Source organism: Euphorbia lathyris, chromosome 6, assembly GCF_963576675.1.
Source record: "Euphorbia lathyris chromosome 6, ddEupLath1.1, whole genome shotgun sequence".
Classification (NCBI taxonomy): Eukaryota; Viridiplantae; Streptophyta; class Magnoliopsida; order Malpighiales; family Euphorbiaceae; genus Euphorbia; species Euphorbia lathyris.
The window spans coordinates 38,128,617-38,154,951 of NC_088915.1; the positions used below are offsets into that span (position 1 = coordinate 38,128,617).

At 37.8% G+C, this 26,335-nt stretch overlaps 1 protein-coding gene across 1 annotated transcript; it reads left to right on the forward strand.

The window, feature by feature from the left end:
- The first annotated feature begins 12,936 nt into the window (after positions 1-12,936).
- Positions 12,937-15,852, forward strand: LOC136233551 (inositol 3-kinase). Its single transcript, XM_066023256.1, has 2 exons — positions 12,937-14,014; positions 15,506-15,852. Exons 1-2 carry the CDS (start codon positions 13,160-13,162, stop codon positions 15,668-15,670), a joined length of 1,020 nt encoding a protein of 339 aa, XP_065879328.1. The 5' UTR covers positions 12,937-13,159; the 3' UTR covers positions 15,671-15,852.
- The last annotated feature ends 10,483 nt before the right edge of the window (positions 15,853-26,335 follow it).

A 26,335-nucleotide genomic window follows, 5' to 3' on the forward strand; every position in this document is an offset into this window, starting at 1 on the left:
CTCAAGCAGCCAGCCATGGAAATGAGCACGGAGACCACCGCGACAAAGGGTAAAAGAGGAGGAACGAGAGGGAGCTGAAGAAGAAGGAGCTACAGCTGTAGCAGAAGGGTATCAAATGGAGTACCAAGAGTTGGGGGTTCAGGCTCAATTCCAAGCCATGAACACAATGTTGGCTGAGATGCGCAATCTCAACCTCTAAACTTATGCTACTGTTCAGTATATGGATCAGCGTTTCACCGCCTTCGAGCAGACAATGGACCGGAGACTATTCGGACTTGAGCATGTGGCTACGGACTACTGTGAACGCTATGGCATGGAATGGCCATACCCCCCGGCCGATCAGTAAGTTGTCTTCTCCACCCTAACTTCTTTCACATGTGTTTTACTATCTCTATATGCAATGTTGGAACTTATTGTATGATTTAAGTGTGAAGAGGAGAGGGGTAGACAAACTTACAATAATTGTACAAAATTTTAATTTTTGTTGCGTCGTGTCTAGTTTAGTTTAACGTTTTTGGGTTTTATTTTCTGTTTTTGCATGTTTAGGACCTAAAACCGAAAACTTCCTTCGAAGCTAAACTTCGTTATTTGTTTCTGGGGACTGAGAACCGAATCTAAAATTTCATAACAACTAGTTTAGGTGTAGGACACAACCCTTGTATCTGTAAGCGCATGAGTTAAAGATTGCATTTAGACCCTACTTTTGAAGAAATGCTAAAATCAGTACTTAGGTAGATAACTTAAGGATTGAAGGCATATGATATTAGATTTGAGCTTGGGGAGAACTAATAAACATAAAATTGAAACCCGAAGAATTGTGAGTTGAATTTGAGCCTAAGAGCGAATATCAAAAAGCTCTTTTTCTTGACATTTTTGTGTGAATGCTTTGACTTGTGGAAGGTTACAGATTTTGCACCTAATACTGAGTTGAACCTACATGCACTGATTTGAGATGATAAACAATGAATCAGCCTCATTAGAGCTAACCTTTTCTTTACCTTATTTTATCTTTTTCATCCACTCTAGGAAGCCCCTTTGAGCCTTAATTTTTGTAGCTTGTAGTTTTTATTTTGTTCTAACCCTTATTTTTTCAAACTATCACTTAGTTTGTTACCTAACTCGAGTTTTTGCAAAGCTCACATTGAGCCTTTGTTTTCTTCTAGCGCTTTTTCTTTGTTCATGGCACTATAAGAGCAAGTCAAAAGGCTAAGAGGTGAATGAGCATCATTATTAAAAGAAAAAGAAAAAAAAAGAAAAAAAAAAGAAAAAAAAAGAAAAGAAAAAAGACAAACAAAAAGGGAAGAACTTCTTCCCCAGTTCTTAAAGATCAAAACATCTCAGAAAAAAAATGAATAAAAAGCTCAGTCACTTCATATTTACTAAAGCCATTTTAACTTCGTTTTTCTAGCGCTAGAACTCCTAACCCTTGTTGTACTTTTAACCCTCTTCTAACCACATTACAACCCCAATTTGAGGCTGTTTTTGATATCATCGGAGTCATGTAGCATAGTAGAGGAATTTGGATGAACGTGCAAAGTCAACGTAATCCTAAGGAAGAACATAAGCTGAGAGTAAACACTTTAGCCACCAAAATTGTGTGAATTGAGTGAACTACCCATGGTGAGGTGTTTTACTTAGCTATCCTCTTAAGCTCGTTTAATTAAACATGTATCCTTTTCTTAAGAGTATGACCTGTGATAATTGAAATGCGGCTTTTGGATATCGTGTCTCTACTTTGTACTTCCGAATGTATGTAATTACAGATGCTCGAGATTGTGTCAGGCCCCTAGTTAAAACTAGGAGGTTTTCTATCTTGGCTTATGATTGCGGGTTTAGTTTTTTTTAGTTTACTTGGGGACAAGTAAAGTTTTAAGTGCGAGGAGGTTTGATAGGGGTCAAAACCCCTATCTTTAGGTACGGTTTTAAGACGGTTTTAGTTTACTTTTTTGCTAATAAACGAGCAATTCTCGCATTTATATGCATTTGTTGTGTTAGTTAGATTTTGTATATGTTTTATTTACTTTTGTGGTTTAAGTTCATTTTTCGATCGTTTTTGGGCAAATAAAGCCAAACTAGCATGTATGTTAACTTTCAATTATCTATTATGGCTAATTGATCCACCAAAAGTCGCACCAAATAGAGTGTTCAGTTAAAACAAGCGATTGGTGGGTCAATTTAGCCTCGGAACTAATGTCGTTTGGATTTTACGTGCGTGTGCAGGTCAAAATAGGAACAAGTTCGGGCGAAAATCGCGTCTCGGGGACATTCGACAGTCACGCTGGGCATTTGGGCATGTTTTGCTCGTCGAAACTGGTCTTTTTAGGCCAGCTCGGTGAGTTGGCACTGCCAGTGCGATGAGCTGGCCCGCTCTTCCCACCTACAAAAGGAAACGTATTAGGTCAGATTTGGGGTCCGAACCACAACTATAAATAGGACTTTTTATCTTGTAAATTAGATATCTTTCATTATTGTAAAAAACCCTAGCTTTCCCCCTTGAAGAATCCTCTCCACCTCCTCCATCTCATTCAACCTCCATTGTAGAACCTTCGAAGCTCCGCTCACCGAGGATTGTTCAAGGTTCCTCCTTAAGTCCTAGGAAGATGTCTGCAGTGGTAGACATGTTCCTTGAAATGGGTTTTCTTACCCTTTTCATATTTTGTTTAACTCTTGATACAGTCTGACCTAGCCAGTGCCTATAGGATTGATGACCCTATAAATGATTAAGCCCAAATTGCTGAGCCTTAGAGCTAGTTTCTTCCTTAAAAAGGAATCACGAACTAGGAACCTCAGAAGGATAATTAGGGCTAATCGCCTCGGACACAAGTGACTTAAATTAGATTTTTAATCAGTTGTCTAAACAACCTATATTCATCACTATCGCACCATTCCATATCCCTTAGGGTTATTACTTTAGTGAAAGATCACTTCGGAGTAGAATAACTTAGCTAGGAGTAGGTTAACTTAAACAAAACTCAATCTCAAACCCCCCCAAAGCCTAGATAACACTAAAGACCGAGTAGCTCGATACTTGCAGGAATAAATCCTGTGGATTCGATACCTGGACTTGTCCAGATTTTATTACTTGATAACAACGGGGTACACTTATCCCTTAATGAGTCTCACCTGAGGCGCATCACACCTCCCTGTTCAGCTATTTCCGCAAGTGCACAATTTCGCTTGTAGTAATAAAAAGATATCGATCCCACAGGGAACGTTTTTTCACAAAAACTTATTTTGATATAGTTTAAATACGCTTTAGGTTTATTTAATAGATAATCGTTAATTGAATTGGATTTTGAGATTGAATTAATAAGAATCGGATTAGAATTATAAGTCGGAATGTTAGAAATCAATTATGTCTTGAGATTAAATTACAAGACAGAAACATTTAGCTTTTAAAAATAAGAGAAGAGTTGAACTCATTTTCATTAAGCAAAGATACCAACTTTAAACTTTGTAAAAATTATAAGTATGTAATAAAAGTAAATTCCTTTAATTAAAAGGCTTTGAACCGTAGAGAATCCCCCTGATGTTGAGTAGATTTCTACCTTAACCAAGTTTATACTTATTTCCGATAAGCCGACCCAACGATCATATCGTCCATAAATACGAACTTGTTCAAGTGTTCAACAAAGTTTTCTTGTAAAGATATGAATTAAACTTCGTTTTAATGAAAACACCAGAACCTTACTTCGGATCAATTACCAAAGTAACTGCATAAAGATATATTGAATTGCATGAACTTTTATTAGATGAATTGTGAATTGATACAAGTTTACAGAGAACAAAAAGCATGGAAGCATTCAAAACGACATTCGAGTTCCGGGTCGTCAATCCTTTCCTCAAACCTCGTTAGAGTTTGTCAGGCTCCTGGGTCGAATCCGTTACTTGATCTTCTCGCTGAATCTTCGGAATAGAGATGATATTTCTTCTACCGAAATGTAAACTAGTCTTCGAACAGATCTTAATCTAAATCTAATTGCTACTCTGTTTGTAAGTAATCTAAGAACAATTTGTGTACATCAGATTGCTTTTACAAGAATGAAGTCTAACTCTGAATCGTTTTGACTCAGAATTTTTTCATAAATTCTGAACTAATCTTAATTAATTTAACTCTCTCTAACTCTGAAATCAACTCTTTATTTATAGATGTTGAAGAGTCGTGTTTAAGGGCCGTGTTCGTTGCGAAGAGACGTTTCTATCCACCCTAACAGACGCGGTTCTTTGAATTAAAATATGTGAAAATTGTGCTGGAAGAATCTCTGATGCTACCGAGATTGTGGAATCCCTGCTGAGATTAGGGAGCAGATTTTAAGTCTTCGGAACGCAAGGGAAAACACCAGGAAAAGGCATATCGCGATCGAGATTAGGGAATCTTGGTCGTGACACGGGATTTATTTCCCGGGTCCGGCTTCGTTCCGTCATCCTCATTTCAGTGCGCTGATTTCCCTCGCCTTTTAGCTCGTAACTTAGGGTTTTTTCTTCGTTTTTTACCTGTTTTCGTTCCTATTTGGATTTTACCAAATATTTAGGTACCTTGTATGAAAGAAACATATTCGGACGTAAAAGTACTCTGAATAGATATAAACAGCACGATTTCATAGCAAAACTGATGTAAATATTAATGATATTTTAGGTACATTTTGGGCTTAACACTCCCCTTTCTTTCTACCCATATTTCTCTTCATACTATGAATAGCCTCAAATGCAATAAGAATATTATCATGGATAGAACGACCCTTAATAAAAGCTAACTGATGCTCAGATATAAGATTCGGGAGCAGTACCTTTAGGATCCAACACCAACTCTTCATCGTTATGTCTTAACCCATGGATTTTATTCCGTTTGCGCCTCCCATTAGCCAAAAACTCTAAGAGATGAATAATTAGGGTGCTTATTGAATAACTAAAAATAAGGTGAACAATTATCAAATGATTTGGTCGGAAAAAATATTAACCAATCTCATACTGTGAGTAAGAGCATAGTTCCAAAATTTGATAGGTAAGGATGCATTAGCTAATAGTATAAGGATGTATCTACTAAATGTCAAGTTTTTCTTTCAGCAGTGCATTTTAGGCATGAGTGTGAGGACACACAAGTTTATGTAAAATATCTTTACTTTTCAGAAAGGGCTGAAGTTTTTGGAATTCTCCACCAAAATCAAAATAAAGAGTTTTAACATTGGCATTAAACTGAGTTGTGATCATAGCAAAGAAATCGCAGAAAATAGAAGCAACATCACTTTTATACTTTAAGTAAAAAAATCCATCCATATCTAGAAAATTCATCAACGATAACTAAGAAATAATGTTGGCTAAGATTAGAAATAACATGGGTAGCACCCTAAACATCCAAATGTAAATTCTCAAATAAAGTAAAGCAAGTACGATTTAAAGCATGTAAAGATGAACACGTAGATTTCCCTAAAGGAAAATAGGGACACTCAACAGCTGAAGGGGATGGTTGTTTCAATATAAAAGGAAGCATGCCACCTCTCAAATGAGACTTTTTCTCCTACTATCGGTTGTTTCAATGTAAAAGGAAGCATACACAGCCCATTTTTACTCGGTCTGCCTAATATGATTGCCCTAGTCTCCTAATCCTTAATTTAAAACTGGTTAGGCCAAAATTCAAAATAATAGTGATTGTCTTTTGTGAATTTTTGAACAGAGAGTAAGGATTTTGTAAGTTTAGGTACTAACAACACATCACGAATATTTAAATTTTGAATTTAGACTGACCATAATGAGAGATTTGCAAACCTTGTCCATTGACAAACTGAACACTATCAGATCTAGGATAATGGTGCATGTGGTGGAGCTGAGAAGAGTCAGTAGTCATGTGATGTGTAGTTCTAGTATTGAATCATTATTTTGGAACAAAAAGGAAATAGTTTTTTTTTTTACTTCGGAGTACCTAATGGTCTAAATCCAAATAATTATGTGAATTCCTTTCTTGTTTGGTAGTTGATTGATATATATTAGCTCTTCGTCTCTCTTTGATTATTTTGTTCTAAAGTTTCATGATTGTAATTGTTGGTGGTTATATAATATTTGCTCAGGATTACTGAACGATTTGGAATGGTAGAACCTTGCCAGCGGGATTTTATTAGTTGATTCCGATAATGATTATTAATTCTTTTACTCTTCATTGATAGCATATTTTCATACATAATCACAAATTTGCTTGTTCCTGTCAACTATAATCACCATGTCTACTTTGCTCACAACTTGATCAGATTTTAGACAATTGCTATTGGGATTATATCTGTAAAAATCTGATGCTACTGCAACTCCCTTCAATCTAAAATTTTATTTATTTTATTATTTACAATTTTAGTTCAAATAATATCATTAATAAAGGGAAATATCATTAAAAAAAACTTGAAACACTTTAATGAGAAGATTTTTAATCATTTTAAATATTTTAATAAAATTATTTTTTATCATTATAAAGATTTTAATGAGAAGATTTTATAAATCATTACACATATTTTAATGAGAATATTTGCTTATCATTAAAAAATATTTTAATAAAGATAAAATTATTACCATTGTAAGTTTACAATGAGGATAACATTTTATCCTCATTATTACTTTTAGTAAGGGACCCCAGGATATATGATACGTAATGTGTTCGATTTTTGCAGCAATTGTATGAATTGAGTCCACGAAAGATTGGTTATATGGGTACATAGCCATTGGGGGTGCTTACCAGGAAATAGAGCATTCGCTGGAGAAGTGTTTTGCAATGAGATAATGAATATGGGAGCTAAATATTTCAATTCTAAATTAGAAGAAGCAATGGGTTATCTTGAGAAAACATTGCCTGGTGTTGACATTTTCTATATTGATATTGTTAAACAAACGATTACGTCTGTCTTAAAAATGTTAGATGTGATTAACCAAAAACAAATCGAACACAGAAAAATATATAAACAGTAAAACTAGAAATTAAAAGGAAGGAGATAGACAAATCTGAGGCCTAGCAGTTTCCTTAAGACAGATGTCGTCGCTATTGACGATCGTCTCCCAGGATACAACAGATTACGCAAGCGAACTCAAACCGTGTGTAGCCTAGTTATCACCGGAATAGGAAAACAAGAACAATGTGAACAGACAGAGAGTGTTTTCAAAAACTTCAACAACTTTTAGCAGCTTGTGAATTTTGACAATCCATTATATATATAACTCGAAAGGATATGTCATTTCACGAACGAACACGACTGTAGACGGATAGACACGACTGTTTACGTATGAACATGACTGTTCACGAAGGACACAACTATTCATGAAATGATGGTTTTTGTTGGTATTAAAATAAACAAATAATTTAATTCAAAATTTTCCAACAATCCCCCACATGAATAAAATTAGAAACAAGACGATTAGGATGTGGTGATAAGTTTCTACAGAAGATATCTGCATAGGATAGGTAGCTGATGTGCCTTGAACCTTCCCTTGTGAAAGTATATTTACTTTACTGGCTGACTAGTAGACGCGATGTCTTTGAACTATTCTGTCGTTTGTGTAAACGATGATATACCCCACACAGATACCAACATAACACGGTATGGTTCTCATGGTTATGTTCGTTATGGTCATGAACATCGCCTGGTTCTGCGAGAGTTTAAGAGAACTAGGCCCCACACTAGTCTCCATCGAAGCGACCCCACTTCACTCTGACATAGGTGATTTATTTGCTCAGAATACTGACGCACAATGTATCATTAAAAGCATATAGCTTAACCTTTTCCCGTTGGTGTCACTGTTTACATCTAGGAATGGATGGGGATTTAACCCCCACAGTGAACGCGCAAGGTTTATGCAATTAGGTTGTCCCTTTGAACCTAGATCTTGGGATCTTCAGTCAACTAGGTAGGGTTTTCCTTCACATAACGCCTCTTCTCTATGGGCTTTAGTCCAATTCCTTTCGATGATTTTTCAACTTGATCTCGGTTTAACCTCTAGGTTAGCGGATCCGCTGTGTTATCCTTTGATTCTACAAAATCAACAAGGATGACACTCGTTGAGATCAATTGACTAATGGTGTTATCACACGGAAGCTTTTCTACCTGTAACTCATCATATAGAAGCTTTTTATACCGCATATTCACCGATTGATATGATATTTTTCTTCAATTCCATCATTGTGACGTACTTATTTTAAGGCAATTTGATTTCTACAATTTAGTGACTTTCATAAATTAAATCTAGCCAACTAATGTTCATCTACCAGCATCTAACTCGGCTAAATAACATCACTGCTCAAATTTGTCAATTTATGATATTTCACATTTCTAATGTAAATCAACCCTTACGCGCGAGAATATCAAATATGGAATTTTCGCATATCATCATCATTTTGACCATCTCTGAAGAAAACCTATTTCTTTCATGGTCAAGTCTTAAAATTCATACCAATGAATTTTCTAGACTTTCATTATGGCTTACACGTTGCCACTGGTACAGGTGGGCCTATAGCCTCTGAAGTGATCGTGTTCTTAAAACCGGATCCATCTTCAATTAACACATGTACCAACATATGTCTAACGACAATTAAGAAAATAAACCAATGATTTATTTCCTAAAATTCCAAACAAATAATGTTAGTATCGGAAAATTATAATCTATTTAATCAAATAGATACATAGAAGATAATTAACAACAAAAATATAAACTATATATATTAAGTTGTTCCAATATAATTTTTCAATTATGATCTGTTCGTCAAGATAATCCATCAATATTTTCCTGTACGCATATATCTTTGGAAAAAATATATTCTGTTAGTTCAAATAAACAAACCAAACAGGAACAATAATAATAACAGTATAAAATTATTATTAAAATGGAATTTGCATAATTAACATTAAATCATGAAAACCTGAATTGACGAATTGGAAATCGGACAAATTAATCTGACAATTGGCATGCCACTCTGCTAGTCCAAATATATCCTGTGTTCTGAACTGACGAATTGAGAATCAAACGGACTAATCTAATATTTGTCATGTATCAGTCTGCTATGCATCTGCCGTTACTTGGAATTAATCGATAACATCTCCATTTTCTGATTTCTTTCTCCACTCTTCATGAAATTCTGGTAATTCAAACCATTTGCACATCATTTTCTTTAATTGAAAATGCTATTAAAACTCATCATTTAAATCGAAAAAGACACTGCTTGTTTCCCATGGCTAAGTCTGTCATGTGTATTTTTTGATAGATCACAAAATTATAATTCTGTATCTTTTATCCACATGTTTTTGTTCACTACATGTTTTTGTTTTAATCCAGCAAAACAAAAACTAAATAACTTCCACATGATAATATATAACCTTTGGAAAAAGATGATAGCATTTTAAACACTTATCATTTATCCAACAGGCCTTTAATAAATATAAAGAAGATACCAGCATGAACAATAACTTCAATTAATCATATTTGTTTATTCTTTCCCTAGACTTGCTTAAACTTGAATTTGATTAATGTATGTATGATATGCAGGTTTTAAAAACCCAAGTGTAGTGTGTTGATGTGTTGGACTGCTTCCATGTTCAAAAAGTAGAAGATCATGTATTTTGGGATATAAATTATTTGCTCATGTCTAAAACAAATGGCTTGTTTGGTTCATGGAATAGGGAGGAAATAGAATAGTTATTTCTTAGGCATTTCTATTCCAACATTTGGTTCAACTTTTTTATGCGGAATAACTATTCCGTGGAATGTGTATTCCATAAATTAAGGAATAGGGATTCCTTGATTTAACCTAAGAATAGACTATTCCTAATTAATATCATCATTTATTTCCAAAATTATGAAACACAAAAAATGGAGAAAAACATGAACAAACGAGGAAAACACAAAAACAAGCAAAAATGCAAAAACACGAAAACGCAACACGACAAATAAAAAAAACGTGAAAAAACGCGAAAACAAAACAACACAAAAACGTGAAATACGCGATAAAGATAAAAATGAAAAAAAACTAAAAAAATGAAAAGGTGAGAAAACACACAAAAAAAAACACGAAAATATGAGCAAACGTGAAAAACACAAAAACGCAAAAACATGAATAACAAAAAAAAAATACAAAAACGTGAAAAATATGACAACATAAAAATGTGACAAACATGAAAAACGCAAAAAGAAAAAGAAAAGAAAAGAAAAGGTGAGAATGCAAAAAAAACATGAAAAAATCAGAAAAACATGAAAAACAACAAAATACAAAAAAGTGAAAAAACACGAAAAACCGAAAAAATGAAAAACACAAAAACATGAAAAAACATACACGAACGTTTATAACGTACTTTTTCACATTTTTCGTTTTTTAAACATTTAAAATGTTTTTCACATTTAATGTTTTTTCCAAGTTTTCGTGTTTTTCGCTTTTTTTTACGTTTTTATGTTTTTCCGTTTTTTTCATTTTTTTCTGTTTTTAACATTTTTTTACTTTTCGTGATTTTCACATTTTTTTTATATTTCCTGTTTTTAATATTTTTTTATTTATCGTGATTTTCAGATTTTTCCACTTTTTGTGTTTTTACGTTTTCGTGTTTTTTCCGTATTTACACGTTTTTGTGTTTTTAACAAGTTTCATTTTTTTGCGTTTTTTTATGTGTTCGTGTTTTTAACGTTTTTACGTGTTTCATGTTTCACATTTTTCTATTTTTTATATATTTTTAAAAATAATATATATTAAATATTTGAATAATTTATAGTAATAATTAAAATTTTAAAAGAAATAAAAAATTACATTTGAGGGCAATGTTGTCTTTTGGACAAAAAAAATTATCTATTCCATTCTATCTCATTCAACTAGCCAAATATAGGAATAGTCATTCTTAAGGAATATTTATTCCATTCTTTGCTATTCCATTCATTTAGAATAGTCATTCTATTCCATTCCATTCCATTCCGCTAACCAAACGGCACCAAGAGGTTTTTGAGGATTTGAAGATGGCTATGGATAGTTCAACGTTGAGAATTTCAATAGTAAAAAACTCAGAATTTCAATGTCTTTATCATCACCATTTGAAGAGAGAGATTTGAAGGAGATAGAGATTGAGGGGGAAAAGAGAAGAAAGATGGTGAGTTTGAATTTTTATTTTTGTTTTGAGGTTGGTTTGTGATAATTAGATAATAATTGGGTTAATTTATAAAATAAATAAATATAAAGACAAAATTAACTTTTTTTTCCTTATGATTTTTGATTTTTTTTTTAAACATTGTTAGTCAATTTAGATTTAGACTGTATTTGCTAATAGAATCAACTCAATATATATTTTTGCCAACTTTTAAACCATATACTTTATGTTTGAAATTGATCCAAACTGCATGGTTTATTTGTATATTTTTCCAAAAAAAAATGCAAACATTTGTTTTAGTTTGCGATGTTGTTATTATTATTATTAGGGAAATTATAAAATTGGGTCAAATGAAAGATCCATTTATATTTTTAACTCATTTACTCAATCTATTATATATCTAGATTATGTTTGTGTGACTTTCCCAAAATACTTTCAATATGTTTGTAATTTTATGGCGCAGTTGTCTACCTCCCGTCTGACTTCGCAGATTTCACCTTACGAGAAGTCTACGAAGATAATGTTTGGGTTATTAGATGATTTCAATTTGCAGATTTCTCAATATGCGAAGTCCGAACGAGTTTTTGCGAAGTGGTATATAACAACAAAAAGGCACAACAACAAGGGATTCCAACATTAAAATCATAACATTATCAAAATTTACAACAAGATTGTCACAATAACAACATTAAAATCATAACATTATCAAAATTTAGAACAACATTACCACAATAAACTCCTAACAGATCATTTTAAAGCGAACGTGACGAATCTAGACGGAAATTTCTCCCTGTATTGGAAGTCCAGACCTTTTGGGATGAGAAATGAAAGTCTAGACCTTTTAAGATAGACGTATCACATGGTACACAATAAGATTGCCACAATAACTCATAACAAATCATTTTAAAGTGAATGTGACCAATCTTGAAATGGAAGTTCAGGCCTTTTGGGATGGATGTCTCTCATGCCACCCCAGTACGCCGCCTTCCAGAAATGGATGTTATGTATTCAACCACCTTCAGAAAAATTTAATCGTGTTAAGCAGAAAAAGGGCGATTTGGCTTCACGAAATGATGATTCGTGAAGCATGTGAATATAAATGTGCGGGGAAGAGGATGATTTTACTACGCGAATCGATGATTTCACGAAGTCTGCGAGGCCTGAAACGTGACGATCTACTTCACGAATCGATGATTTCGCAAAGTCTGTGAGTGAAAAATCATGAATTGTGCTACTCGCAAACTTCACGAAATCATCGATTCGCGAAGTAGATCGTTACGTTTCAAGCTCTTTCTCATCGCAGATCTTCGTGAAATCAGACTACCCGAAATGATTTTTAAAAAAAACGCAGAAAAAACAGTAGATACTTACATTTTTCACTTTCACCCTTAAAATCGACAATAACAATATGATAAACTGGGACAAAAGTTGAAAATAACGTAGAATAATCATTTCTTCGATGGTCACAAGAAGAAAGAAACCAAGGAACGAGCAGGAACAGGAAGATGAAGAACCATGCTTCGTTTTCTAGGATTGTGAAGATGAAGAATCAACAGATGAATACATGGTGATGTGGAGAAATGGTACAGATTTCACGAAATTTAAAGAAAGAGAGGAAGATCAAAAGTCTGAGAAAGCAACCGTTTACGTAAAGAGTAGAAGAGGGAAGATAAAAGGGTGAGAGTATTTTAGGAAAGTCACATAAACATAGTCAAGATATATAATATATTCTCATTTCACCTAATTTTATAATTTTTCTCTATTATTATTGGTTTTTTATTTAAAAGAAAGAAAAAACAAAAATGTTAGTACTACATATCGTCTTAGTTGCGCGCGTCCTCTGTTTGATTCGACACATACGCTAATCCAAATATTTGTCGAAATTTGAAAAATGCCCATTCCCTGCTCCTCCGACTATCGATTTCCTAAAAACTTTTGTTTTTCTTTCCGTTCTCTTCTTCTTCTTCTCTTATCTATGACTCTCTGCCAACCTCTTCTTTTCCCATTTCATTAGCTTTGTTCACTCATGATCCCATTACCCAGCTCCAACTCTACCTTTCCTTTCCCCAATGGTATCCACAACCCACCAATCTCCCTCTTCCCCTGTTTTAATTGTGGGTAATTACTGCCACGACATCTTGATCCAAAACAACACCGTCATCGGCGAATCTCTCGGCGGCGCCTCCTCTTTCATTGCCTCTGTCCTCGATGGTTTGTCTATTCCTTCTAATTTGATTTCCCTCGTTGGCCATGATTTTAAATATCCAGTTGATCATGCCCCAATTGTGGTTCCTGCTTCAAAGACCACAGTTTTTCATGCCTATTTTGATACCGGTGTACACAGTAGTGGTCACCAAGATCGTATTTTGAAGCGGGTTTGCACTTGTGACCCTATTAAGCCCACGGATCTGCCCGACGCTAGGTTTGTTTTCGGAATGGCGGTTGGGGTTGGCGGGGAGATATTGCCGGAGACGCTTGAAAGAATGATTGAGATTTGTGATTTGGTTCTGGTTGATATTCAGGCTTTAATTAGGGATTTTGATGAACATGATGGGACTGTTAAGCTTGTTGAATTAGAGAAGACCAGATTCTATCCCTTATTGCCTCGAATTGGGGTTTTAAAGGTTTCATCGGAGGAGGCTGTGTATATGGATGTAGAGGAGGTGAGGAATTGGTGTTGTGTGGTGGTTACTAATGGGGAAGATGGTTGTAGGGTGCATTGGAGAGATGGAGAATTGGGGATTTCGCCTTTTGTGGCAAATCAAGAGGATCCAACTGGTGCAGGTGATAGCTTCTTAGGTGGTTTGGTGGCTGGATTGGTTCAGAGATTGGCTGTTCCTGATGCTGCCTTGCTGGGGAACTTCTTTGGCTCTCTTACTGTTGAACAAATTGGATTGCCTAAGTTCGATTCGAGGCTGTTGCAGGTTTCTATTCAAACGTTTTTGTCATTTTTATAGCTATGATGCTCTTGTTCTGATTGAGATATTGTGTCATGGTTCTTATTCTTCAGAAATGAGGAAACAGAAGCACTTTTAATTACACTCCTGAACTTTATTTTTAGTTTCATTATGGCTCCTGAAGTTTAAAACCGGATATTAAGCCTTTGACTTTGTAATTTACTAAGTTAACATTATGGCCCCTTTTCTTGACCAAGATGACCACTCAATAACAGGCCTTTTCTCGACCAAGATGACCACTCAATGACAGGTTGTAGAGCCGATGGAAATGATATTCTAAACAACTTTGATTCTTGAGTTTTTTTGGTTTTGCAGTTATTGGGGTCTTATTTGATTAGAACAGATAAAGTGGTCTAAAAATGGTGATTTGGAAAATAAAAAATGTTGGTTCAGTGAGCAATTTAATTTTTGGACTTTTCCAATTTTGAGATCGACATCGGTCATTTTGACTTGGTTTAATGTTAGTAAAGTGCAAAGTCAAGGGTTATAATGTCTGAATTTTAAGTTGAGAGCCCATAATGAAAGTAAGGGCAAAGTTCAGGTGCCATAGGTGTAATTTAATTCTTTTAATTGAGTTGAATCATGTTGGATGGATTAAAAGAATTGAATTATGAAACATGGTCAAGCACATGAATACTTGGAAATGAGCATTAGCTACTTCAATTGTAGAGTATGGGGAGTCATGTTGCTTGTCAATGCTGAGAGAGTAACTAAACATTATGAACACAAGCTTCTTGTCAAATGTTTTGATTTGTTATGGCTATTTTAACATTTGTGATATAGATAAGGCTCAGTTGCTTTATGATTACATTAGGCACTCACCAAGTTGGGAAGAACTTGAACACATGTGCAGTTACGCCTTAGGAAATAAAAACTGAAATGTCAAATCTGCCTCATAATTGGGAAGTAATATCATATGTTTTACGAAATAGAAGGATGTGAAGCCATATGTTTGGAATATTGGTGTTGGGGGCTAAATTCCAATATAGTTTGGACTATGGAGTCATGCTGAGGGATCTCGCTCGCACTTACCAGACTGGACAGCAAAGGAGCCTTTTAATGCATCAGACAGACCTTTTCATATTCATTTACTTGTTATGTTGGAGTTCTCGTTCTAGTGTTGCTGTGTAGTGTAGCAAGGTTGCTAGATTATAGTAGTTGAGAGTAGTAAGATAGTGTCTAGGTGTTTATGTCATGTACTTGACAGAACTAGAAGATTCACTTTTTGACAGAATTGGAAGTTTAGAAATGAGGTGAAATTGAGTGAAATCATGCGAAATTGGGTGAAATATATTGCTAGGGTTTTACTTCACTAAATTACAAAATATTTCATATGCCGGGCAGAATTAGGATTGGTTTCCAAGTTTAAGAACATCATGAAATGAGTAATAAAAATTATGTTTGAAGTTATGAGATTATAGCAGTAATACTAATATTTATTGCAATTGTGTATTGTAGAGAGTGAAGGATGAGGTTGAGAGGAGGAAGAAGCAGTTTTTGCAGTACGAAAGAAGTGATGATGAGCTGAAGTTCATGAAGCCAGACGGGCATGAAACTTTCTATTCATCCCTTGGTGCAGCGAAGTTACTGCCTCTGCCTCCGCCTTGTTCAATTAGCAGGTAATCACTGGTTTGGTGAAACAATTGAGGGGGAAACCATGATATTATTGTTCTTTTACTTTTCTCAAATAAATTGGGCAGATTACAGATCCTGCTACCCAAACTTCTGTTTTTGTTCATTTTATGTAATATTTACTGCCAATTTAAAGATGTTAATGCATTTTATAATATATATATATATATATATATATATATATAAATGTTCTGTCTTTCTTTTTTATTTTTTGAAATAGAAGAATACCAAGCCAAAGAGTCAACAATACAATTAGGAGGAGGCCTAGAAAATCTTACCAGAAAAAATAAATACCCCTACACTAAACTTATAAGTTGAAAACTGAATAGATAGTAATGAGGACATTGGATCTTCATGGTCAGCCGGGTATATGAAGCGAGGTTGATGCCGCTCCGGCCACCGGACCTGCGTCGGGGGAGGCCCCCGGTGTACACTCCGATGCTAAAGTTAGTGGGAGTATATATGTAGAGAGATAAAGTAGTCAGAGAGAAGAAGACCGTATACCTTCCCCTTGTAGGGGTATTTATAGTGAATGTCATGGGTTTAGAGGACCTTGCTTGTCTTGGGCTTGATTGGCTTGGGCCTAGTGGGCCGTGCTCATATTCCGAATCAAGTAGTCCCCCCCTTCAAGTGTCTTTCGAGTATTTATGCCAGGTTCACAACATTCTAGGAGTAGTAATGAACGTAATTGTGTTGCTTGGGGCCGCTTGTGAATAATAATGGTGCCGATTAGGACGACTTTATGAATAACAATGGATGAATGTATACACGTCGAGGGACAGTCTTCGAGAAATAAATGGTATATAGACGTCGAATGACGTTCTTCGATAAATAAATGACAATTAACGCGTCGAATGCTGGTCTTCGAGAAATAAATGGTATATACATTTGCGTCGCTTGGGACGACTAGTGAGCATGGTTGCATCGAATAAGACGGCTTATGAATATAATTGCATCAATTAAGACGGCTTACGAATATAATGCGTCAATTAAGACGGCTTACGAATATAATTGCGTCGCTTGGAACGGCTTATGAAAATTGCGTCTTTTAGGACGGCTTATGAATTAGTGCGTCGCTTAGGACGGCTTATGAATAATTGCGTCGCTTAGGACGGTTTATGAATAATGGCGTCGTTTAGGACGGCTTATGAATAATAATTGCGTCGCTTAGGACGGCTTATGAATAATGGCGTCGTTTATGACGGCTTATGAATAATTGCGTCGTTTAGGACGGCTTATGAATAATTGCGTCGCTTAGGACGGTTTACGAATAATTGCGTCGTTTAGGACGGCTTATGAATAATGGCGTCGCTTAGGACGGCTTATGAATAATTGCGTCGCTTAGGACGGCTTATTAATGACAATATAAACACGTCGAGGGACGGTCATCGAGGAGTAGATGAATATATATACACGTCCGGAGACGGCCTTCGACAAATGAATGATAATTTACGCGTCTGGAGACGGTCTTCGACAAATAAATGATAATTTACGCGTCGAATGACGGTCTTCGAGAAATAAATGATATATACACGTCCGGAGACGGTCCTCGACAAATAAATGATAATACACATCCGGAGACGGTCTTCGACAAATAAATGGTGATTTACGCGTCCGGAGACGGTCTTCGACAAATAAATGATAACACGCGTCCGGAGACGGTTTTCGACAAATGAATGATAATTTACGCGTCGAATGACGGTCTTCGAGAAATAAATGATATATACATGTCCGGAGACGATCTTCGACAAATAAATGGTGGTTTACGCGTCCGGAGACGGTCTTCGACAAATGAATGATAATTTACGCGTCTAGAGACGGTCTTCGACAAATAAATGATAATTTACGCGTCGAATGACGGTCTTCGAGAAATAAATGATATATACACGTCTGGAGACGGTCTTCGACAAATAAATGATAATACACGTCCGGAGACGGTCTTCGACAAATAAATGATAATACACGTCCGGAGACGGTCTTCGACAAATAAATGGTGGTTTACACGTCCGGAGACGGTCTTCGACAAATGAATGATAATTTACGCGTCTGGAGACGGTCTTCGACAAATAAATGATAATTTACGCGTCGAATGACGGTCTTCGAGAAATAAATGATATATACACGTCCGGAGACGGTCTTCGACAAATAAATGATAATACACGTCCGGAGACGGTCTTCGACAAATAAATGGTGATTTACGCGTCCGGAGACGGTCTTCGACAAATAAATGATAACACGCGTCCGGAGACGGTCTTCGACAAATGAATGATAATTTACGCGTCTGGAGACGGTCTTCGACAAATAAATGATAATTTACGCGTCGAATGACGGTCTTCGAGAAATAAATGATATATACACGTCCGGAGACGGTCTTCGACAAATAAATGACTGTTACCCATCATTTAGAGGGTCTTCTCAACGAGTCTAGATGATTTTCCGATGATGGGAGCGCCCAATTAGGACCAGCCCAATGAAGAAAACTCGAGTAACTGCCTCAATATATTTTGAAAATATCATGAGGAATAAAAATGAATGAATAGTATGCACTTGTTACAAATTAGGAATAAAGAAAAGTTGCATCTACATGTTCCAGAAGTGTCATGCTCTTGTTGAAAAAGTATTAGCACTTGTATCTTTGAAAAATGTAAGTAATTCTAAATAATTTGTGTAGTTTAGTCATGAGAAGACATGTGTCCCAAATTGCCTATCACTCAAACATGTGTCTTCGCAGAAAATCCCCTGGTAGCAAGTGGATAGCATTCATAGCAAAAAAGAAGAGTTCAATTGGGTACCTTTTTAATTGCCTTATGTACTTTAAGCCCTCTCTTATGTACTGCTTTATCATTTCCTCCTGCTGCTCGATTTTACTCTGCTTTTGATGGGTAGATTTATGCAGACTGACACCTGGAGATCGACGGTCAAAACCAAAAAGCTCGGAGATCGCGGGGATCGAATTGAATTTGCTCGGCTTGCTAGCAACATTTGGCTAACTTGTCGGTACTTAGATTGAGATTGAGCCATCACTCGTTGAGCGAACCTCCTCTTACTCTCCTTCGATTTGAACAGGAGCTGCCGACGTTCGACTTCGAGAGAAGAGCTTTCGACCATGAAAGTGACTTCAAAGGAGTTTTCGATTTGAACACGAGCCGACGTCCGACTTCGGGAGAAAAGCTTTCGACTATAAAGGTTTCGGATTTGAAACAGGGAACTTCGACCTCGAAAGGAAAGATTACGGAGTTCGATTGCCTTTAAAACTAGAGGAGGTGAGCATCCTTCGATTTGAAGAATGGGTTTCAGTTTTATGAACATCAACTCTGATGTTGAGCTGTCCGATTGGAGGGGTGCTCGTATGTTGAGCTGTCCGATTGGAGGGGTGCTCGTATGTTGAGCTGTCCGATTGGAGGGGTGCTCGTATGTTGAGTTGTCCGATTGGAGGGGTGCTCGATATTGAGCTGTCCGATTGGAGGGGTGCTCGTATGTTGAGCTGTCCGATTGGAGGGGTGCTCGATGTTGAGCTGTCCGATTGGAGGGGTGCTCGATGTTGAGCTGTCCGATTGGAGGGGTGCTCGAATGTTGAGCTGTCCGATTGGAGGGGTGCTCGTATGTTGAGCTGTCCGATTGGAGTTTGAGATACGAGAAGGTTATCTCATCGTTTTGTAGATTTTATTCAAAGCACGTGTGGCTCGATTTGGTACCCAATCGAACAATGTGCCAAGAGAGAAGCCATAATGATAAATCTACGATAAGTATGCTAAGTCATGGTAATTAAATGACATGTCCGAATGCACATATAGTGGCTCATATGGTGAAGTGTTTAAGTTCTATATTATTGTAATTTCATTTGGATATATTGCCCAAATGATTAGTTTGCTGTGTGGCAGAATAGAAAATTATCTAGTGAAAAAATATTATTTAGTACCTGTTGAGATGCAAACTGAATTTGATGAAGAAAACTAAGTTCATGGATCTGGAACTAACATGGAGAGCCTTTGATGCTAGCTCCTGAGTTTTCAAAATTGTTCCAGTAGGATATCTTGTGATCTTCAAAAATATGACTAGTCGTTCCGAACCATGACCAATAGAAGAGATAGATCAAAACTGAAAGGTTAGAATGGAATTGTGTGTTACTCCACGTGAATGGAATTGTGTGTTACTCCACGTTCACCGCATCAAATAATGAGGACATTGGATCTTCATGGTCAGCCGGGTATATGAAGCGAGGTTGATGCCGCTCCGGCCACCGGACCTGCGTCGGGGGAGGCCCCCGGTGTACACTCTGATGCTAAAGTTAGTAGGAGTATATATGTAGAGAGATAAAGTAGTCAGAGAGAAGAAGACCGTATACCTTCCCCTTGTAGGGGTATTTATAGTGAATGTCATGGGTTTAGAGGACCTTGCTTGTCTTGGGCTTGATTGGCTTTGGCCTAGTGGGCCGTGCTCATATTCCGAATCAGATAGGTTCAATAATAACTTTATTAAGCAAGGCATGGGAGATGATGGTGAAATAGGCATTGATTTTCTTGATTCGGAAAAGCAGTTTTTTCAACTAAAAAGAAGTGATTAGTAAATGTAAAATTGTTTGCCTTTTAGGAAAAGTTTGTAGCTTTGAGAGAAAATAGATTGTGTTGGTACTTTCCTTCTCCACATTTGACTGCTTATCAAAACTAATAGAATTGGAAAAGAGCTTCAACCAGGAGAGGATAGCTTTCTAGCATCTCTAATGGGGTGTAATGATGATAAACCACTCATTATATTTTTTTTAACATTTATTGACCACTCAATAGATATTGAGTAGTTGATTAAGTACTTTGACTATTTTTATGTATATATTTTTAATTTTAAAATAATATGTGATATCAGATTAAATGATATCATGTGCGTGATGTCATCGATATCCTCATAGCGGTCCAGTCCCAAAGAGTGATAAGGGTCCAAACACGTCCAAGATGATCCCAGCCTCACATCAACAAAGTCTGAAATGATTAAGATGGCCCAAACCCAACGAGCGGAGGCCCATCATAATGCACAAGCCTCTAAAGGGTCTTCTAGAATCTACGAGACAAGGGATTCCTCCTAGAGTTCGGACTCCTTAAGGGATCAAGAATCCTAACTCCGTAAGGATTCCTAAAGAGGATGACAACTCTAAACCTAATCAAACACTATAAATACACGAGTGTAGGCACAAGGTTCAGTACGTTAACTACTATCTCTAAACTAGTCCATATCCTTCCATTCAGTCCTAACTCAGAAACTGACTTAGGCATCGGAGCGGGTTTACCAGACTCTAGCCCCCGTCTGACCTGCATACTATTTTGTAGCCACGAACACGATGTCAGATCATCATCGTAGTTTGGGCACGTGACCGAGTTCAGTTAACCAGTTATTATTGGTGCGGTGAGCGTGGAATTCGATCATTCACCATCTGTCAAAATATTCAGCAATGACTCAATCTAGTCACGTTCATTCGGAGATCCACCGGAACAACGACCAAGAGATTAATCAGCAAGTAGCGCTCCAACCCCAGTTAGACCCCCCCAATACCAGTTCTTGGTCGAGGAAGTATCCCGTAGGTTCGCCCAGAATTTAGCGGCCATGCAAAAAGAAATGGACGACGTAAAGGCCACACATGAGTTAGAGATGGCCGATCTGCAGCGACAATTGTGGAAAGCGAAAGAGGGTGAGCCAGAAAATCCCGCTCGGAACGGAGAATCGAGTAGGGAATCGCCTGGACCCCTATGGCCTTTTCCTGAAGCCTATCCCTTAGGCAGAGGTATTTCAGGTCGAGAAGCCCTCACATGCACCATACAAGGCGAAAGGATCTCAAAGGTGACGAAAAGGAAAAGCCCCGCGGGCAAGGCAAAATCGTTCCCCATCAAAGCCCCGGAGTAATTGCCACCGAAGGTCCGAACTGGAGAAGATAAAGGCCAGCAAAGAAGATATTAGATCTCCTAGAGAAGAAATCTTCGCAAGAATCCAGTCCCTGAGACGGGTATTCGAACTTAGTAGAGACCAACACACCCCTGTCAAAGGAGATTCAAAGACAACCAATGCTTCGGGGATTCCGAGTCCTAACCTTTGTACAATATGGAGGAGTGGGCGGCTTTGTTACCCACGTCAAAAACTTTCGACGAACAGTGGAAGCAACTACAGCTACTGACAATGTCTTATGCCGTATTTTCACCACTACTCTAAAGGAATCGATGGTCTTTTGGTACGAGCAACTCCCACCCGAGTCGATTCGTAACTTCAATCAGATGGCATAATCCTTCGTGGACCATTTCATCATCTCAGTACCGGAGGGGAAGACCATGATAGATCTCAATCGAGCAATGCAGAACGAGGGGGAATCTCTAGCCCAGTTCATTGAGAAATTCCAGGTCATGTTCATTCAGGTTAAGGAATTTAACGTGGGCGGAGCTATTAACGCCCTGGCGAGCAATTGCCGAAGTGGGCACTTCAGTAAAGCATCATCACCACTCGTCTAAAAGATTTCCAAGAGCTAATAAAGAGGGCTAGAGCTTACACTCGTTGTGACGAGCATAAACCGAACTTATTGCTTCGGAAAGACCAGGCCCCCGGCAACAATAAGTGTCGTGGGAAGGCAGACAACAATAGGCGAAGCATTGACAGGCCTCAGGAGTAGAGGATAAGCCATGACATTCCTTTAACGCTCATCATAAAGAAATGCTCTTTTGGATGGAGGACAATAAGATGTGAATCGAATATCCACCTAAACTCAAGAAGGGTCGCAATAATGAAAAATATTGCCACTTCCACAAGAGTGAGGGGCACGAGAAAAAGGAATGTAGACAGTTGTAAATTGAATTGGAAAAAATGGCAGAAAGCGGCAAGTTAGATCGTTTTCTCAAAAAATTTAAAAACAAAGGCGAAAAGGAGAAAGAGAAAAAGAAGGAAGATCAAGGCCCTCGTGGAGTAATCAACATGGTGGAAAGAGGACCTCGGACCATAAGGAGTAAGGCAAGCGATGCTTCCGTCAAAACTAGGGAGCATCATCCAGAGTTATCCGAAGAACACAACAAGGCGCTAGTGATCAAGATGTTCATTAACGGTTGCACAATTGAAAGAGCCTTTGTTGACATCAATAGCTCCGTCAATATCATAACCAGTAGGGCGTTTGAGGACCTGGAAGTCAAAAAAAAGAGGTCTATCCACGATATGCCCCCTTTAATAGGAGTCAATGGCGGCACAATCCCATTGATAGGCACGATCTGCTCAGAAGTGGAGATTGGTGATTCAAGGCCTACGTGGGGGAGTAAAGTGGGTGGAATTTTTTGTGGCAAATGTCGCACTCTCGTACGACATGATAGTAGGAAGAACACTCATGTCCAAATTGGCAGGAACGTTGTCCATCAAGCATCTGGCATGGCGAATACCCACGAGCAGGGGAATGGCGAATACCCACGAGCAGGGGAATGGCGAATACCCACGAGCAAAGGCATGGCGATCGCTTGGGACAGCCAATGGCGGATCCAATGGATCCATTAGTCCCCACAAGGTTGGAGGTCCGATGTAAACAATCGTCCGGAGAGATGGATACCAACCAAGCCGACAAGGCCCTCAAATACCGGAAAACTGGTCGAAGGAAATCCTTCGTGGAAATGAGAAGTTCGAAATTTCCCTGAAGGCCCAGTCAGAGACTAAGGATTCATGCCCCGGAGCAAAGAATAACCCACATTGAAGACAAAGGACCTTCGGATATGAACCAAATAACATTAGGACCTCATCAGCTCGTGCCTGAAAGGCAGAAAAAATCCCCCGGGAGCTGCGGGAAACAAGAGGCCAAAGCTCTAGCTACGACGTGTCGAAAGGATGAGAAACACAACAAAAGGAACCAACTTGATCATGTTAAGATCAAGACCAACGGGGATCTATCCTCAAATAGGCTGGGCAGACATGAGGCGCACTTCCCCAGCCTTGGTAACACTGATGAATTCATAGAACCCTCCATGGTCGGAAGAAAGGGGAAAAAGTCGATGTTCGGCATTAGAAAAAGTGCCAACAAAAAAGATAAAGGATATCAACAACGATTCCTACCAACCTTTAAATGTTCGGCAGATTGGGGCAAAGCGAAAGCTGCACATGTTCTGGCCATGGCCATAGGAACTAGGCTCCCTGACGGACCTAGACCAAATGATGGCTCTCTAGGTAATCGCTTACCATCAGAAAAGCACTACCACAAATGGCAAAGCGATCTTCGGTTCACTTCCTTGTCATATCTTCCATTTAGAGGAATAAAGCAAGTCGCAAGCCGAACCCAAGCGATTGGTTCCTAGGAGGCAAAAAAGGCGAGCATGCCACTACCGAGCATCAAGACTTATGATCTTCAGAGGGCAATGGGAAAAACCATCACCCCCCATATGCTGCTCGCGAAGTGGACTCTAGTGGAAATAAAGATTCGAAACCTCCCCTAAACTCAAACAGGGAAAGCGCGTTCTGAAAAACCAACTGTATTAACGCATACGCTTCGAGGTAAAAAAAAGAAAGGGCAAAAGGCGAGCATTGAAAGGAAGAGAGCTTACTAGGTGATAACGCTTGAAAGTCAATATAACTTAAAGGTACTATCCTTATAGGATCTGGCAAGTACCTTATTTATTATGCTTTATTTAAACATAATAAAATGTACTCATTGTTACGACATTTCAATAAAAAGACATTTTACAATCATACTATTGAATAAATTAATCAAGAATTCCTTAATCGACTATATTAAAGGTGAATCCTATGATGCTAAAACGATTTCGATCAAAGGTCTTAAGTCGAAAAGATTCTTCAAGCTAATACACTCGCTCTAAAAACACGGTACATGAGGTATATTCTCAAAATAACCATTACATGAAACAAACAAATGAACCGTATAGTTAATAAGGGATGCTTCATACACACTTGTAAAAGAAGATAGATGATTAAAAATGCACTTCATTTATAGAAATTGATATCAAAATGGAGTTACAAGGAAGAGAAAAAGGTTAAGCCTAAATGCCTAAGTTTGGCACTACCTCGCCATCAAAATCAGAATCAGACTCCCAAAGGAGATCCACATTATCAAAACCAGCTAGAGCATGGAAGGAAGAGTCAAACTCTGGATAAGATTCGATATCGTTAAGAGCTTGGACGTTTACCTAGAATTGCATATCCATATAAGGATACTTCTCCCTTATGGTCCTCAGCAGTTTCACCCGATATCGGTTCATTCTGACATAATCGATCTCTTCGGTGCTTTTCACCTTCGCCAGATGATTCTTCTCTTCCTTGGCCAAAGTCTTCTTAAGCTGGGAGAGAGTGGAAGTTTTCTTTTCAGAAAAAGCTTGTAGACTCGAAGCTTCTGCCTTCGCTTCTAACAAATTATCCTCGCACGTTTTCAACCTTTTATCAGACACAACAAGCTGAGCAGAAAGGCATGCAGAGGTTTCCAAGATCTCGGCTTGAGCGGCATATATGGCTTTTTCTAACCTGAATACACGAGCCTCTCGTTCATCACGCTCGGCTTGCAAGCGATGTTGTTCATCCTCCGCCCGGCGGCACCTAATGTTCACAACCAACAGAGAATCTCTTCACTCTTGAGTAATGCAGCGATGAAGGCTTTCTAAAGCATTGGCTTTGCCATCAGCTTTCAGTCGGGCAGCTCAGGCGCTTGACAACTCAGTTTCTAAAAGGCCTAGGTCAACGCGAAGACTTCCTATCGATTTATAGGTTGAAGCAATTTCTCCGTCCTTTAATTTTGCCTCGTGACGATAAGAAGTAAGCTAGAAGCCCCCGAGTCTGCTCTAGCTCCGCCTGCAAAACGTTGTTTATCTCAATCATCTCCTGGTCACTGGTTGAAGCAAACAAGTTGGTTTCAGAAGGAATTCTGGACAAACAACTAATAGACTCGGAACCCGAGGGTACTTCAATCGAGGCCTCGAAGGGTACCTAGTTAGCCAAAGCTACACCAGAACATGGAAGAAATAAGGGAAACCAACCAAACGGAAGCAAAAAAAAAAATTTGCTCCAAAAATAACAATTACATTATAGGTGCTAAAACGCACAAACTGATCCAGCAACTCTGGGGACAAATCAGCCTTCGCATGTACGGGAAAAGGCCAATCAGGGGTCACCCTTAGGGGTGCAAACGAGCCTTGGTAGTTCGCAAACTATTCGAGCTCAGCTCGGCTCGATAGGGCTCGACTCGAGTTCGGGATCGGCTCGACCACTAACGAGCTGAGTCCAAGCTTCCCCAGGTTCGGCTCGAAAGCTCGCGAGCAGGCTCGATTATTTTTAATTACTATATATATATATATATATATATATATATATATATTTCATTGGTTATTATTAGTTTTCATCACAATTCACAATTCGAATAAGATTAACCCATACAAAAAAATATAACACAAAAAAAAACTTAGACATTTGAGTCTTTAGCGAGACAATTAGGTTTTGATAAGGAATAAAATATATTACAAAGTTTAATATATATGTCATTGTTTGAAATTTTTCTCCAAGCTTGTGACATGAGCAACGTCGGCAAAAGTAGCCCCAGGACTCGTGGATTAGGCATTAAAGCCAGCGGGAGATGAACAAAGCATAAGGATAATTGGAGCAGTAAGAGGTGCTCTCTCCCATCCTCCAGAGACGGTTTTTGTCCTGTGGATAAGA

Coding starts and splice junctions, on each gene's coding strand:
- LOC136233551 (XM_066023256.1), top strand. CDS start 13,160: ATGGTATCCACAACCCACCAATCTCCCTCTTCCCCTGTTTTAATTGTG. Junction 14,015..15,505: donor TCGATTCGAGGCTGTTGCAG/GTTTCTATTCAA, acceptor TGTGTATTGTAG/AGAGTGAAGGATGAGGTTGA.